Source organism: Palaemon carinicauda, chromosome 42 (genome assembly GCF_036898095.1).
Source record: "Palaemon carinicauda isolate YSFRI2023 chromosome 42, ASM3689809v2, whole genome shotgun sequence".
Classification (NCBI taxonomy): Eukaryota; Metazoa; Arthropoda; class Malacostraca; order Decapoda; family Palaemonidae; genus Palaemon; species Palaemon carinicauda.
In genome coordinates this window covers 52,727,435-52,744,073 of record NC_090766.1, presented here as the reverse complement: position 1 = coordinate 52,744,073, position 16,639 = coordinate 52,727,435, and the positions used below count along the sequence as shown (strand labels likewise).

The following is a 16,639-nucleotide window of genomic DNA, read 5'->3' as shown; positions in this document are numbered from 1 at the left end:
GGTCATACAACAGCTGCCCTGTCTTTTCCATTACTTTCCCTTGTCAGAAAGGGGTTGTGAATAGTGTATGATCCAATGGAAGACATAAGTTTCAAACAATACCTCATCTTTAGTGTATTAAGACAACTTATTAAAACAAAGTAACTTTTTGTATAATGGTATCATCTCGATCAGAGGGCTATCTCTTCTAATCACATTTCCAACCAAGACGTTTTTCAGCTACTGAAGGGAAATGTTTGTTTTGATACGAGAGCATCAAGGTATTTCCAGGAGATCTTTTATTCTGCTCTGGTTTAGCAAGCACATCACATCTTCCAAGATTGATGATGGTGATGTATCAGGGTTAAGGCTAAAGCCCATGCAATGGAACAGCGAGTCTCTTTTACCACCTTCCCAGATTGAAACTTAATGCATATGCTAATGGAAAAATGCATGGAAATGAATAATTTGGATTGATAGTAATTTAAATGTTCCTATTAAAAAAATTTAAGATGTGATAAAACACGTCATACTTGACGTGAAAGGTTATGGATGAATGAAAAAATTATTTTTATGAGTGTCAGCTAGTCCTCAATTTGTGGATTTTTATTTATAAAATATTCTTAATAAATATTTTAGTTGACATTAAAAACTACTGTGTTGTATTTGGAATACTGTATTGCATTTATTTTGATCATAGAACATATGTTTTACTGATATAGAATTTTAATACCACAGAAACTATTGTCAAAATTAATATTATCTTATCTCGTTAACAGTACGAGCTCTAACCATGTTGACAAAGCAACCCAGTTCTTCCGATGATGACCTCTCACCAATGCAGCCTCTTCCTTTAGTGCAGCAGCGGGAAAACTACCTCGTCTAGGGAACCAGGTTGGAAGATATTTGTCTGGAGCGTATTGAAACTATCATCGAGTTTTCTGACAACCGCCTAGTCTGAACTTTATTTTTAATAGCATTGGAATGATCACAAGTGACTTTAATACAGCATAAATGTTGAGATTTTAATTTGTAACTGTGTAGTGGTGATGCATGGGTGAGCGAGTCACCAAGATCTCAGTGTTTAGAGCAAAAGGTTTTGTCTTTTTCTAAAGCAAGCCTGTTTGTAATTGCAGTATGGACTTTGGAAAGACATACTTTATTTATGTGGTGAAAATTCTGTTTGAACAACACTATCAAACTAATAATGATAATTTCAGAGTTGCTGTTTGTGATTACAACAGACTTTTATTTGAAGCACACATTACATTTTAAGCAGTAAGGCGAACAAAATATAATGCAGATAAATAATGTAAATTCTGTCTTTTGGTTTGAAAGCGTTCAAGAGAATAAGAATTGCTTGTGAAGCACCTAATTTTGCATATTCTATTCAGTTCAACAAAATGTGAAAATGAATTTGGGTCAATATACGTGTTTTTGTTTGTTGAAACACAGTGTATACATTATTGCCTTAGGGAGCATAAAGCTGAAATGTGCCAAGTGTGATAAGACTGATAGTAGATGGCTTCATGAGTGAAATGTGATATCTTTTTTTGTCCTTGTAGCCTTTTGCTATGATTTAAAACTAATTTAATTTTCTCGTTTATAATCATAATCTAGTTTTATAGATTACTTATTGATCTATGTCAATAAAAATTTATGCTTTTTCCTTTTTAGATGAAGCCATTTTCTTTGTCAGGATAAGGGAATGTTTGTGGAAAAATTATAAAGTGTTCATGTACAGTACTTGAGCTTCCAATATGGTATTGAGAAAAATAATATCATATCCAATTTATCATCAATATGTAGGGCCTGCGCCATCAGTGAAATACGTTTCTCGAAGACCTTCGAGTCCAGTCTCGGTGCCACAGTAGCTGATGCTGGTTTATCAGTCCATTGGGAATTTTTGTAATATTATGTATATTTTCTTAACATTTTTATTATTGTTGATTACAGTGGATTATTGTTTATAGATTATTTTCTGCACATATCTCTGATTATTTTCTGAACGCTCATATAATTTTTTTGAAAAAAAAAAAGTTTATAGACATTAGTTTTACTGTGATTCACCTCAATCCTTTGTACTGATAGCCAGCTGCAATATATAAATTTTGTGTAAATATTACAGTTTACTAGTATTAGTTAATAGATATTTTTATTGGAAGTACATTTCTAGTAATTCTTTTTATATATATTTTGCCTTGGAAGTATTATGTTACTATTATGCTTACATTCATCACTCTGATCTTTTGGGTAATCAACTTGAAATGTCAAACTTTAGCTTTAAAAATGGCATCGTTATTCTTTACATAATAAGTTGACTTTCAAACATATCCTAAGCAATAATATCAATAAACTGTACTTTCCGGAAAAATCTTTATTATTCTTCATTGATGTAGTGTTGAGACTGTCAGATTTTGTTAAAGTGAATGATTTTCTATGCCTTCAATAATACTGTAAGAAATATGAGAAATTGTATGCTGTTGGTTATACATAATATTGTATATTTTAATTGCTCTTAAACATGTGTATTTTTTACAGAAAAAAAATTACTGTATTATTGCCATTACTATTTTTGGAACCTAAAAATTGTATTGTGCAATAAATTCTATTGCTCCAAGGATTTTTTTAATTTTTGTCCTCCTTTAGGCATAAGGTGTAACATAGGTGATTTCATTGTCATGTAGATAGCATTTATGTGTAAATAAAACATCCCTATACACTCAACTCTTCAACTTTATAACTATAATGTTAAATAAAGATACATTTCCAATTGAAAAGCTTGAACCTGAGCTAGGGAGAATAAAATTAAGGAGCATTCTCTTCGCATCACTTTTTATGCAATACAGTAATGGCCAATCCTTTCCAACACATCACCAACGGAAGGTGTGAACCTGACTGCATACCTTTGTCCTAAATGTGGAGGCCAGGAACCAAAGGAGAGGTTGTGTTGTCAAGAGCCCTTTTCTAGCAACAACAATTGGCCTTTCTGGACTTCAAAATATAATTCTTCTTAGAAGCATGAGAATCATAAGAGAAGAGCAAGGAAGAAAAGTAAACTCGCTTCATACCAACCCTGTCTTCAGGCTCTGGAAGATAATGGTACAGTATGAGCAAACACCAACGACAAAGCTCCCCTAAAGGGAGAAACCACAGGGGTTGCTCAAACAGGAACCACAACACTAGGGAACACAAGACTGATTGAGGTCACAGGCACAAGGAAAAGGGTAACAAGCAATTAACATGAGTGACAGGTATCGGGGCTACATACAAGTTTTAACTGCCTCGGGCCTTTCTCAGGTTAATTTTAAGCTATGGCACTTTAACTACCGGTGCGGGAACCTTTCGCATTTTTGGCACCGACACAGCCTCAACCACAGGTTTGAGAGCCTTCTCTACAGCCTTCTTTGACTTTGGGTGAACTACTGAGATCATCACAGATCACTGGCACTTAGGTCACTAAAACTAGTATCTTTGGCATCATAAACCTCAATAACTGGGGGTAATTACCACTGGGGCTATTGACACTAGGGTCACAGGGAAAGGTGGTCTTAGCTACCAGCTCCCTCTAAAACAACACTGAGGGCCTACCTGCAAGACCTAAGCACGACCAAGCCTTCTTTAGGTGAAACTTGTCAGCAGTCTGGTAGACAACAGGAAAACTTCCAAAGGATGAAAAACTTGCCAACTCCAATCCGACATCCCTCCTTCCCTACCGCATACTTCCCAGGGATTAGGCCATTTGTGAATGCACAGAAGCCTCAGCAAAAGGTGAAATCAATGAGGACAGGAGGAGCTATTAGATACTGCAAACCCTGACACTGGAGAAGACTTAAAGGCATAAGCCTGCCATGATCTCTAATTCAGCACATGGGGATGACTGCCAACCATCATACCTCTACAAAAAGCAGAGAAGAAGAGAGGGGCTTTTACAATTCTTGCCATAAACTAGTTGAAGTACCCACCCTTTTCCTTTTCCTGTAAAAAGCTCAACATCCATTGTCAGCTTCATGAATCCAAACACTTGAGCAAATTTCTCCAGAAACCTGTAAAAGAAAAAGAATGAAATCCTTTGGTAAGGTCAGAGCAGTACAGTACATCAATACTCGTTGCAGCCGAAGACAAGGGTGGGCCGAGCTACTCACAAATGTGTACCACCTGTTGTTAAATACCTCATTAATAAATTCAACAGGTGCTCCAGCTTAAGCTGAAGACAGTCCCTATTTCAAGAGACGAAGGTTTTATTTGTTTAATAACATTGATAAGTCAGACACAAATAGGGATTACAGTACAAGTATAGGTTTGTGGGAAGAATTTGACATTTTATAATACAGTAAGTTACTTTTACCTTAAGTTTGACTTGATGTTTCCAGTTATCTTCATGACTGTCAAGGGAACTGAAATAAGAAATTATCAGAATTACTCCATATGATAAAAAAAATAAAGAGAGAAAACAAGGAAACCTATTCCTAGTTGGTATGTTATAACCTATATGGAGAAAATGAATATGATTACAGCACCCAACTATAATAATAAAAATGCAGATAACGTCAAAGTAATAAAAAGAAATAATAAAACAATTAAGAATGAATTAACAGTACTCCCTTGACATTTTACAAACAAATAATGTGTGCAAACCATAAGGTGTGTGTGTGTGTGTGTGTGTCAGAAGAGTATGGAACAAGTACTGTAAAGGATTTAACCAATATTGCTACACCTGTTTGGTTTATAGACATCCAGTTCATGTGATCAAATCCTTTGTATCAATACAAATTTCCACAAACTTGCTATGATTCACACCAAACTAATGCTTTTGCTATGAAGGAAATTATACAGTATTCATATCCAGGGAATTTTTTTGAAGAAAATTTCAACTAGACACTACAGAAAGCAATCTTGAAATAGCGAGTGCCCAGTGAACCTTGTTGAAAAGAGATGGTCTAAGTGTGGAAGTGAGAGTCCTTTAACATGTCAACAGAGCAGTAAAGAGTTTCCTCAAAGAATTGTCATACTTTGGAAGTATGGCCAAAGAAAGAGAGGGCTCCTCATAGCAACTATTTGGAACTTGAGTCTGTGATGGGGGAATGGTGAGAGTTTTGAAGAACAAGTAAGCATTCGCTAAGAAAAAGACACGGGAACACAAGTTAGAGACCCTGTTCGTGTTAGTTGAAGTTATTTTGTTGGTTGAGGGAAAGGGATGTCCCTTGCTAACGTGTTTCATTCTAGACAAACAGAATATGTAGACAAAATTTGTTAGAACCACCAGTTTTTACCAACTCAGCAAATTATGGGGGTAATCAATGCTGAACACAATTGCGACCTCTCAAGGAAAATGGAAATCTACCGCCACCTGGTAAACAATTCCCTGGCATAGGCTGTGGAAAAAGGTCTCAGGACCTGTTCCCATTGCCGATGGAACTACCAATCGCTTTTCCATGCAGAGCAGATCTATGACAGCCCCTATCATCAGTTCCACTAAAACCCATACGTGCTTCACGTGATTGATGGGAGACTCCACTGACTCCTAAGAACACTACAGTTTTTCAGGTATTCTAGATTTCCCACCGTGGCATCTAGGAGACATTTACCTAAAGGTTATATCAACATCAATGGTTCACATATAACTGGTGTGAATCCCAAGGAATTTCAGCTACCAATGTCACTGGATAGTATAATCAAGTACTGAACACATATTTCAGATTCCTTTGATATGAGCAGCTTTTAGTTCCAAGCACGGAAGACCATGGGTCTACAGTGTGTTATCTTTGGTTCTTCAGCTTAATGGCAGGGAAATTCCATTAGCTTAGTTATTTTGGATGCAGTCAGATTCTTCATCATAAGAGAAAACCCTTGTCAGGGAACTTGTGTGCTGAAATGTGACTGTAGTCTTGCAGTTCCTGAGGAAGTCTGTATGAACCAATGGAGACCATATATCTGCATTGGCAAATATTCAAGAATTTGTTGATGTTAGCCTTAGCATCTGCCAAAAGGGTGGGTGATTTTCAAGACAGCTAGAGATCCCAGCTTTGAGGATGCAGTGGGTGGCAAGGTTAAGGAAATGTAGTTCTGCCTGATAAAATCCCTGAAGTTTACTTGAACAGGAACTCTTATATGTGGGGTTCCGTAAATAAAAAATCACAAGTTCTAAAAAAGTAATTTGTATTTTTCCTAACTATACAATCCTGAGTCCTTTAATATGAGATTGATACAAGCACAGCTGGAACTCCGCAGTTAAAACGTAAGACGAGGTGTTGGCAATACAGGTGATTACCAGTCGGTGGTGGGGAAGCCTCGGTACTCCTGCCGGTACACTGGACAGTTATTTAAATTGCCTCTGAAACTTTCGGGGGGAAGTTGAGTTATAGTACTTTGGTTCATATACAGTAGTTAGGGAAAATACAAATTAATCTTAAAATTTGGCTTTTTCCTACACTAATACAAACCATCCTTTAATAGGAGTCCGTATTACTGGCTGATTAAAATCCTGGGATTGCTAATCTTGGACCTAATAAAATGCAAAGAATAACATCCTAGACACCAGCGAACCAGGGTTAATAATACTGTCAGATTCATGGCCCAGGAAACCAAGGCTGTTGCAAAAGAAAATATATTTTTTCCATAGACTACTGTATTAAGTCTGTTGAGTAAGGTAAAAACAATTTGATGTGTTTGCCAAAACATGACAAATTCGGAGGTAATTTGTATTTTTCCTAACCATACAAACCTTAGCTATTTACATAGGGGTATTACTTTCGGCGTAGCTGAAATGACGAGCCATTAGAATTTTAACGAGGGTTAATTACCCCCGTGCTAGTTAGCAAGGGGGTAGGGGAGTGGTAGCTAGCTACCCCTCCCCCCCTCACACACCGGTGAACTGCTTCACTTCACTTAGAGGTAGGACTTGCCTTGGGGGACAGGGCTGGCAGGCAAATATGTGTAAATAGCTAAGGTTTGTATGGTTAGGAAAATACAAATTATCTCCGAATTTGTCATTTGTTCCGTAACCGAAATACAAACCACGCTATTTACATAGGGTGACTTAACCCTAAGGTAGGGTGGAAAGTCCCAGCCTTACTGGCTTTGGCTTTACCCGGGGACTCAGAATCCGAGTGAGCAGCACTCAAGAAAAAAAGTCCCTGCCCCTCATAAGTTCCTTGCACCTCAAGAAACGTGCGGCCTACATAAGCTTGTGCGTGGAGGAATGAAGTGTGACTCGTCCTAGGAAGTTGACCTGAAGTCCTTTAGATGGAATTCTAGGCTAGGACGTTCCCAATACCACCTCGTCAGGGTATGGGGAACGTGGCAGTATTATCTTAATACTAGGAACACAAGGAAGCATGGTTTACCTGCAGAGGTTTGAGGTCAGCTATGCAGAAAACCCAGGATGCTGCTTTCCCCAAGAGAGGGGAGGATGAAGAAAGAAGTAAGGGCCAGACATACTTTTTCATTCATGCAGTCTAAAACTGGGTAACAATGCCCTCAACCTTCTGTTACCTGTCCATTAAGGAGCCTGAGGTTAGACCAGCTGTTGTGCAGCCACCACAGGGCCGATAGAGAATGTATCAAGGCTCCTGTGGGTCACGTCCTGCAGGTAGTGGGCTGTGAAGGTCGTTTGACGCTTCCAGACCCCACCTTGTAGCACCTGCGTCACCAAGAAGTTTCTCTTAAAAGCCAGAGACGTTGCGATGCCTCTGACATCGTGTGCTCTGGGACGACGTGACGGAGGAGGATCTGGATTCAAGGCGTGGTTGATGACCCTTCGAATCCAAGCTGAGATGGTATTCTTGGTGACCCTCCACTTCATCCTTCCCGTGCTCACAAACAGGGCTTGCACGCGGGGACGGACTGCAGCCGTTCTCTTCAAATAACGCCTCAGACTTCTTACTGGACATAGTAGCAGATGGTCCGGGTCACTTGTTACAGAATGGAGACTCGAAACCCTGAAGGAGTCGAACCGTGGGTCCGGCACTCCAGGTTCTGAGTCTTAGCTACAAACTCAGGGACGAACCTGAACGTTACCTCCGCCCATCCCCTTGAATGGGCGACGTCATATGAGGGACCATGAAGTTCACTGACCCGCTTGGTTGATGCCAAAGCGAGCAGGAACACCGTCTTCCAAGTCAGGTGTTGATCAGAGGCCTGGCGTAATGGTTCGAACGGAGGTCTCTTAAGAGCCCTGAGGACGTGAACCACGTTCCATGGAGGAGGTCTCACTTCCGACTGAGGGCAGGTAAGTTCGTAGCTTCGTATGAGTAAAGAAAGTTCCAGCGGGGAAAAAATGTCTATTCCTTTCAGCCTGAAGGCTAAGCTTAAGGCTGAGCGATAGCCTTTCACTGCCGAGACTGAAAGGCGCATTTCCTCCCGCAAATACACGAGAAACTCCGCTATTGCTGGAATAGTGGCATCGAGGGGAGAGATACCCCTCCCACGACACCAACCACAGAAGACTCTCCACTTTGCCTGGTAGACCCCTGCGGATGACTTTCGCAGGTGTCGAGACATCCTCTCCGCAACTTGTTGCGAAAAGCCTCTCTCAGTGAGGAGACGCTGGATAGTCTCCAGGCGTGAAGCCGAAGCGAAGCTACGGCCTTGTGGTAGATGTTGCAGTGTGGTTGCTTGAGTAGCTCATGTCGTGGGGGGAGTTCTCTCGGGAGTTCCGTCAGGAGCTGCAGAAGGTCCGGGAACCACTCTGCGTGATGCCGTAGCGGAGCTATTAAGGTCATTGACAGATTGATCGGTAGTCTGGTCTTGTTGAGCACCCTTCTCATCAAACAGAACGGTGGAAAGGCGTAGACGTCGATGTTGTCCCACTGTTGTTGAAAGGCATCTTGCCAGAGTGCCTTGGGGTCCGGGACTGGGGAGCAGTACAGCAGCAGCTTGAAGTTCAAAGCTGTTGCGAACAGGTCCACTGTCGGAGAACCCCACAAAGTCAGGACTTTGTTGGCTACTTGAGGATCCAAAGACAACTCGGTACTCACTATCTGCGATGCTCTGCTCAGACTGTCGGCGAGCACATTCCTTTTGCCTGGAATGAAGCGAGCTGATAGTGGAATCGAATGGACTTCGGTCCACCTCAGTATCTCTACTGCAAGATGGGATAGCTGTTGTGAAAAGGTACCTCACTGCTTGATGATATAAGCCACTACTGTGGTGTTGTCGCTCATCACCACCACGGAGTGGCCCGCCAGGGTCTGTTGGAACTGTTGAAGGGCCAGATAAACGGCCTTCATTTCTAGCAGATTGATGTGGAGGTACTTTTCTGATTCTGACCATAGGCCTGAGGTCCTCTGGTTCAGAACGTGGGCCCCCCACCCTTCTTTTGACGCGTCCAAGAACAGCATCAAATCCAGGGGGAGGATGAGAAGATCCATTCCCTTTTGAAGGTTTTCGTCGGTCAGCCACCACTGCAGGTCCGTCCGTTCCACAGGTCCCATAGGGACCAGCGTGTCTGGGGAATCGTTGCCTTGATTCCACCAGACTTGAGCCGCCATTGCAGGGATCTCATCCTGAGGCGGCCGTTCGGAACTAGACGGGCCAAGGAGGCCAGGTGACCTAGGAGACGTAACCAAGATTGGGCTGGAAGCTCCTCTCATCCGAGGAAAGGTCTTGCGACCCACCTCAGCCTTGCTATCCTGTCGTCTGATGGAAAGGCTTTGTGGAGATTGGTGTCTAATATCATGCCTAGATATACCAGTCGTTGAGTTGGAAGCAGAGAAGACTTCTCGAGATTTACCATGATCCCTAGATCTTGGCAAAGTCCCAGAAGCTTGTCTCGGTGTGGAAGAAGGGTCGACTCCGAGTCTGCCAGGATCAGCCAGTCGTCCAGATAGCGAAGGAGACAGATGCCGATCCTGTGTGCCCCCGAAGATATCAGGGTGAACACTCTGGTGAACACCTGAGGTGCTGTGGAGAGACCGAAACACAGCACCTTGAACTGGTAGATCTTGTTGTCTAGGCTGAATCTCAAGTACTTCCTGGAAGACGGATGGACTGGGATCTGGAAGTACGCGTCCTTCAGATCCAGTGTGCATATGAAGTCTTGAGGTCTCACTGCAAGTCTGACCGTTTCTGCTGTCTCCATGCTGAACGAAGTTTGCTTGACAAACTTGTTCAGAGCTGAGAGGTCGATGACAGGTCTCCAGCCTCCAGACGCCTTCTTTACAAGAAAGAGTTGACTGAAGAAGCCTGGGGAGCCGTCGACGACCTCCAGGAGAGCATCCTTCTTGAGCATGGTCTCGACTTCTGCCCGAAGGGCTAGCCCCTTTGCCGATCCCATGGCATAGGAGCTCAACGACACTGGATTCGCTGTCAGGGGAGGAAGAGATGTTATGAACGGGATTGATTGATTGATTGATTTAAAGTTTTCAGGCATCCTGACATTTAAGGTCATTGACACCGGTAACATTTAATCTATGTATACAAAAATAAAAAATAAAATAAAATAAAAAATAAAAGAGTATTCAATTAAAATCATAAAAGTTGAATGTCATAAAAGTTGAATATTTTTCAGAAGACCTGCTTCTGAAATAAATCTAAAAATGCCACTTGCATGGTAGGACACATCATTTCCAAGAATCTTGGCAAGGATGAACCTGCCACCCTCACCTCGAGCCTCAAACAAATATCTATTCCTTAAGTTGTTATAATTGGGGCATTCGGTCAACAAATGCCTTACTGTTAGAGGTACTAAACAGTCGTCACAATACGGTTGGTGTTGGCCCTTCAGCAGAAACTCGTGTGTCAACCGAGTGTGACCAATACGGAGACGACAAAGAGAAGTCTCCCATTTTCGGGGCATCATATTATACCTCCAAGGAGATATGTCATTTGTTACCTTTCGCATTTTATTGCCATCTAGGCTATCCCATTGCTGTTGCCATTTTTTGCAAACCAATTTCTTGATGTCAGGTAAGAAATCATTAGAGAGAATGGGATACCTTCTTGGCAGCAACTCGGATGCAGCCTTCTTAGCCAGTGAATCTGCCTTCTCATTCCTAGACACACCTACATGTGCTGGAACCCAACAAAATTGAACTGTTATACCTCTCCGTCCAATAATAAAAAGCCATTCTAAAATCTTTAAAACTAGAGGGTTATTAGAATTAAAAACTTTAATAGCTTGAAGGACACTCCTTGCATCACTAAAAATTGTAAAATTACCCTCCTTCTCCAACGCTATTTTCTTAATAGCGGTTAATATGCCATACAGTTCGGCAGTAAATATGGAAGCGGTCAGAGGAAGTGCACCTCTACAATTAAAACCATTACTATGTACTCCAAATCCAACGCCAGCATCAGATTTGGAGCCATCAGTATAGATTAAAGTTGATTCTCTATGTTCTTTAACATGCTCATTAAAGAGAGACCTGGCTTCTAGGTCTGACATATTCTTCTTACCTCCAATAAAATATTTACAAAAAGATATCTCTGGTAACTTCCATGGAGGCGTTGATGATATCTTGAATGGAAGTACCTTATTTCTAATTATATCCAGACTTTAATAATCGTTTCACCCGAAAGCCATAAGGTTGAGCAGATTTTGGGTGCAACTCAAAGTATGATGCGTGTATTACAAGGCTTGCAGTCTGAAAGGCTAGAGAGTTAGGGAGTCTTTGCAATCTAAACCAAAACCGAATAACGGAAGACATTCGGTAAAGGTCTAGACGTAACTCTCCAGCATCAACAAGGAGACTTGGGATAGGCGAGGTTTTAAAAGCTCCAGTAGACAATCTAATACCTGCATGATGTATCGAGTCTAATATTTTTAACCGGCTTGGGGTGGCTGAAGAATATATTTCACAACCATAACTAATTTTGGAAAAAATCAAGGCCTTGTATAATTTTAAAATAGTATTGCGGTCTGCCCCCCATGATGTATGGGACAATACTTTAAAGATATTCAGAGCTTCAACACATTTAGCTTTTAACGCTTTTAAGTGAGAAACCCATGTAAGCCTACAATCAAATATCAAACCTAAAAATTTAGCTTCTCTTGCACATGGTATCCGTTGACCTTTAATGTATATACAGTATCCGGGTCTGGATGTACTCCCCGGATACGACAAAAATGGACAATGGTAGTTTTACTTGTCGAGAACTTAAATCCATTCATGTCAGCCCACTGGATAATTTTATCAATAGAGAGTTGGATTTTTCTCTCAACCATTGCCATTCTAGTGCCAGCAAATGATATTGACAGATCATCCACAAATAATGTTGAGAGAACATCCTGGGGAATGGCTGAGGATATCCCATTAATTGCTAGTGCAAAAAGGGTTACACTCAGCACACTACCCTGAGGAACTCCTTCCTGGCACTTACTCTCTGATAGAGTTTCCCCCACTCTCACTTGAAAAACTCTACGTGAAAGAAATGCCTGAATATATAGTGGCAGCTCTCCTCTCAATCCCAATTCATGAATAGTTTTAAGTATACCATATCTCCATGTGGTATCATATGCCTTTTCAAGGTAAAAAAATACTGTCACATGGTGCTGTTTGGAAGCAAAGGCTTCACAAATAGAAGACTCAAGTCGTATTAACACATCAGTTGTTGAGTGCATTTTTCTGAATCCACATTGAATCGGTGATAAAATACCCTTCTTTTCAAGGTACCACATCAGCCTTGCATTGACCATCTTCTCCATGATTTTACATAAACACGAAGTCAATGCAATAGGTCGATAGATTGCTGCTAAAAACTTGTCCTTACCAGGTTTTAAAAAGGCTAAAATAATGGCTAGTTCCCAAACACTTGGGTAACTATGATCATGCCATATTCTATTAATAATACTTAAAATAAATAACTTTGTATTAAAATGTACATGTTTAACCATTGCATATGGAATTCCATCGGGTCCAGGAGCTGTATCGGTGCAAGTAGCGAGTGCGGAATCAAGTTCTCTTTCAGTAAAAGAAGAATTATACGATTCTTCCCTTCCTGTTGCAAAATTTAAAATTTTCTTTTCTTCAATGCTCCTGTACTGGTGACCAGGAGCTGCTACACTCTTGCACGATACATTTGAAAAATGGTCAGCCAGGGCATTACTAACTTCATTTCCTTCAGTCACAAACTGACCATTCACTTTCAACACTGGTGGTGGGTTCGGGGTAAATTTGCCTGCAATTTTTTTTATTTTCCTCCATACAGAAGATGGTGGTGTTCTACTATTAATGGAGGAAACAAAAGCCACCCAAGATTGGCGTCTAGCTTCTTACATGGCACGACGGAACTGTGCTCTACACTTTTTGTATGGTATCAAATTTTCATCAGTACGGCGTCTACGCAATCTAGTCAGGGATTTTCTGGTGGCTCTGTGCAAGGCTGTTAATTCTGAGGACCACCACGGGACTGGTCGTCTTTTGAATAGTCCTGTGGTTTTGGGAATCAAATTGATTCCTGCTGTATGAAGAGTTCCATTCAGTAGGTCTATGGCATCATCAATACTTTCAAACTGTTCTGCTCTCCCTTCGATTTCACTTGGCTCAGAAAATTTAACCCAGTCTGCCTTGTCTAGATTCCAACGTGGCGATCTTTGCAAAGGCGGACCCTTGCTGGTGTTTACAATGATTGGTGCATGATCACTAGTATGCCAATCATCTAATGTCCTCCAATCAAAATCAAGAAGGCAGTTAGAGCTTGCAATTGAAAGGTCAATGCATGACAAAGTACCTGTCTGAACATGGAAGTGTGTGGGCTCTCCTGTATTAAGGAGCCCCACATCCTCATTCTCCACAATTGATGAGATAATATTGCCCCTTGTGTTGGCCAAAACATCACCCCATAAAGGATGTCTACCATTCATATCTCCCAGTAGGAGAAAAGGTTGAGGGAATTGTTGAATGACTTCTGCTAAATCATCATATAAAATATTATCATTTGGAGGTAAGTACAGAGAGCATATTGTATATTTTCTACCTATATCAATTTGTACAACAACTGCCTGCATGGGTGTTTGGGGAACATCTCGACGAATGTACATGAGACTTCCGTCATGGCTCCCTGCTTGTTGATTATATGGTGTTCTATAGCTAACATACTCTCGAGGACTAGGAGTGTTAGAATCAAGCATACTTTCCTGTAGACATACAATTATAAGGGAATGCTCATGAATTAGGAGCTTAAGTTCTTCATATTTCGCCCTCAAACCCTGACAGTTCTATTGCAAAATGGAGGAGAAAACTATGGATTATTTCTGGAAGACATCTTGGATGAGGTCTTCCCATTAGCAGTTTTTAATTTAACATCATTACCAGTAGGTTTCTTCAGAGGTGGTCTTGTTATGTTGGGTTTTACATCTGTGTTTTTCTTTGTATTCTTTTTATCTATTTGTTGAGGTGGATGGTGGACCTCAACTTGAATTTCTGATTTATTCAGTTCATCTTCTGGTTCATTAGAAACATCAACAGACAAAACATCAAATTTATTTGATGTCATAACCTTAACGTTTCTAATGGAGGGTGGAGAGAGAGATGGAGGTCTCTCTCTTTTACGATTAAAAGATGGTGGGATTCGAGGTTTTTGCACCTTTCCCAGAACAGGTGCATCAGGTAAGTTAGTAAGTAGAACCTCCATCAGATCAGGGAAGGACATGGCCTGAGAGAGGTTTGTATTATTTTTTGTAATGGCGGCTGAAGGCTGTACAGCAGGGGGCAATGACCTAGTGTTAATACACCGTGGTAAAGCCTCAGGAGGTAATATGGTTACCTCGTTATTTGACATTTTGTCAGATAGTATACTTATTTTTGAGCTATTGGCAGCACTAGGTTGGTTTGATTTTAATGCCTTAGCATATGTATTTGATTCATTTAATAGTCTTTTGGCATGGGTCACACTTATATGTTCTAAGTTTGATTTGTTGAGGGCAGCTTCCTCCAACTTATATAGCTCGCAGCTCTTGTCTGTGGATTTGTGATTCGAGCTGCAATTTAAACACCTGGCTCCAAATGCACACTCTCCATGGTAAGATTTGGAGCAAAAACCACACATCTTCTCATTTTTGCAAACTTTGGACGGGTGCCCAAATTTAAAACAATTAAAGCATTGTAATGGCTTCTGTTTGAAGGGTCTTACTTTAATCCTTTCGTTCTCGATAATAATATGAAAAGGTACATCAGCATCCTGGAACGTAAGGATTATCATTGATGTACCTGGGACTTTATGAACTTTCCATACATTTAATGGACACATGGCCAGTATCTCCTCCTCTGTAAAATCATGTAGATCTCTGTTAAAAACTACGCCCCTTCCGTAGCTAAAATTTAGGTGGGGTTTGACATCTAACTTAATGTCATCATTACTTATTTTCATATTGGACAATATTACCGACTGTGTACTGGATTTGGCATGGATAAGGAAACTATTTTTTCCGAAACGAGATATATCGCCTGGTGCAATAGTTCCTACTTTTTTCTGAATCAATTTGCATATTTTAAAATAATTCCCCGTAACCCCCTTTGATTCAGCTATAAGCCACATCGGTGGTTTTGGATTTCTCTGGGAGGGCATAACTAAATCTGCGTCTTTTTCCAACCAATCGGTAGGCCTGTACACATCCAAATCTTTTGGTACCTTATCGCAGAGAGCAGCCGCGACATTCAAGTTATTAATTTTAATATTATTCAAGATACTTATTGCACTAAATGCTTCGTCATAACTACTATAAGATATCCATGAATCCCAAGTTTCAGCTTCAAGTTTCATCCTTATTTCTTTTATGCATCCATAGCATTCAAATGCTTTACATAGATCATCATAATTTGTCTCTATTGAAATTTGTGTAACATGGAGGATTCGAAGTTTCCTCGTGTTACCCAAATTACTCGATTTAGAAATATCAGTAGAATGGTCCTTTCCCGTTCCGAGGTCATCAACAGAGCTTTCCCTTATCACATTAGCAGAGGTCGTCAACAGTGCCGGGGGAGAGTCAGCGAATCCAGGGGATGGGGGTTCGTTCCTTAAAGAATCCATTAGACGAAAGAGAGAGAAAAGGGTTAGTTTGATGTACCTGCTCGAGAATGTTAGGCCATCACACGTCGGAAAGGAAATCTGCACTCTCCACTATCGGCACAATGAGAGTATACTTCCCAGATGGTCCACTCCATACCCTACCCGAAGGATAGCATCAAAACAGATATAGAGGCACAGGTGTAAGCTGAACCCGCCTGTTGGGACTGAGACCAAGAAATTATGGAATCATCCTCCCCATATCTATAATGACGGGCTTCCGGCCAAAGGCCGAGAGTCCTACCCCATGCATTGGATCCCCCTGGATTCCGAAGACCCAACACTTGAGAATAGTTCCGCCAAAAAGGTCCAAACCATCTTCGGGATGGCTGAAATCATCCAATACTCTCACATATAGCTTTGAATCCAAACACCACCCAACCGTGATACCTCCTCCCACTCATCAAAGCAGGCAGCAATAAAGGATGTATGAACATCCCCGCCGGGGCTACAGTGGATGTAAAAACATCCAAGCCATAGGAGAGAAAAAAAAAAATAATAAATATATATGTACATAATATATACACACATATAATGAGGGAAATTTTTCTCATAGAGTTTGGAAAGCAAGACTAAAGAAAGTTTATGAAATTAGGATAAGGTCAAAGTAATATTGAGAAAAAAAAAAAGGTGAAAGAGAGAAATTTAGATTCGA

At 40.8% G+C, this 16,639-nt stretch overlaps 1 protein-coding gene and 1 long non-coding RNA gene across 2 annotated transcripts in view; one reads left to right on the top strand and one right to left on the bottom strand.

The window, feature by feature from the left end:
• The window catches only part of LOC137633155 (uncharacterized), a 619,863-nt gene extending 618,418 nt beyond the window's left edge, over nt 1-1,445 (top strand). Inside the window, exon 29 of the mRNA XM_068365313.1 lies at nt 759-1,445. Coding sequence (XP_068221414.1) covers nt 759-865 — 107 coding nt within the window. The 3' untranslated portion in view covers nt 866-1,445. The remainder of the gene's footprint in view (nt 1-758) is intronic.
• A 1,362-nt stretch (nt 1,446-2,807) lies between these two features.
• The window catches only part of LOC137632828 (uncharacterized), a 52,471-nt gene continuing 38,639 nt past the window's right edge, over nt 2,808-16,639 (bottom strand). The window contains exons 2-3 of the long non-coding RNA XR_011042128.1: nt 4,328-4,376; nt 2,808-4,025 (exon numbers count right to left, since the gene is read on the bottom strand). This is a non-coding gene — a long non-coding RNA (uncharacterized lncRNA). The remainder of the gene's footprint in view (nt 4,026-4,327; nt 4,377-16,639) is intronic.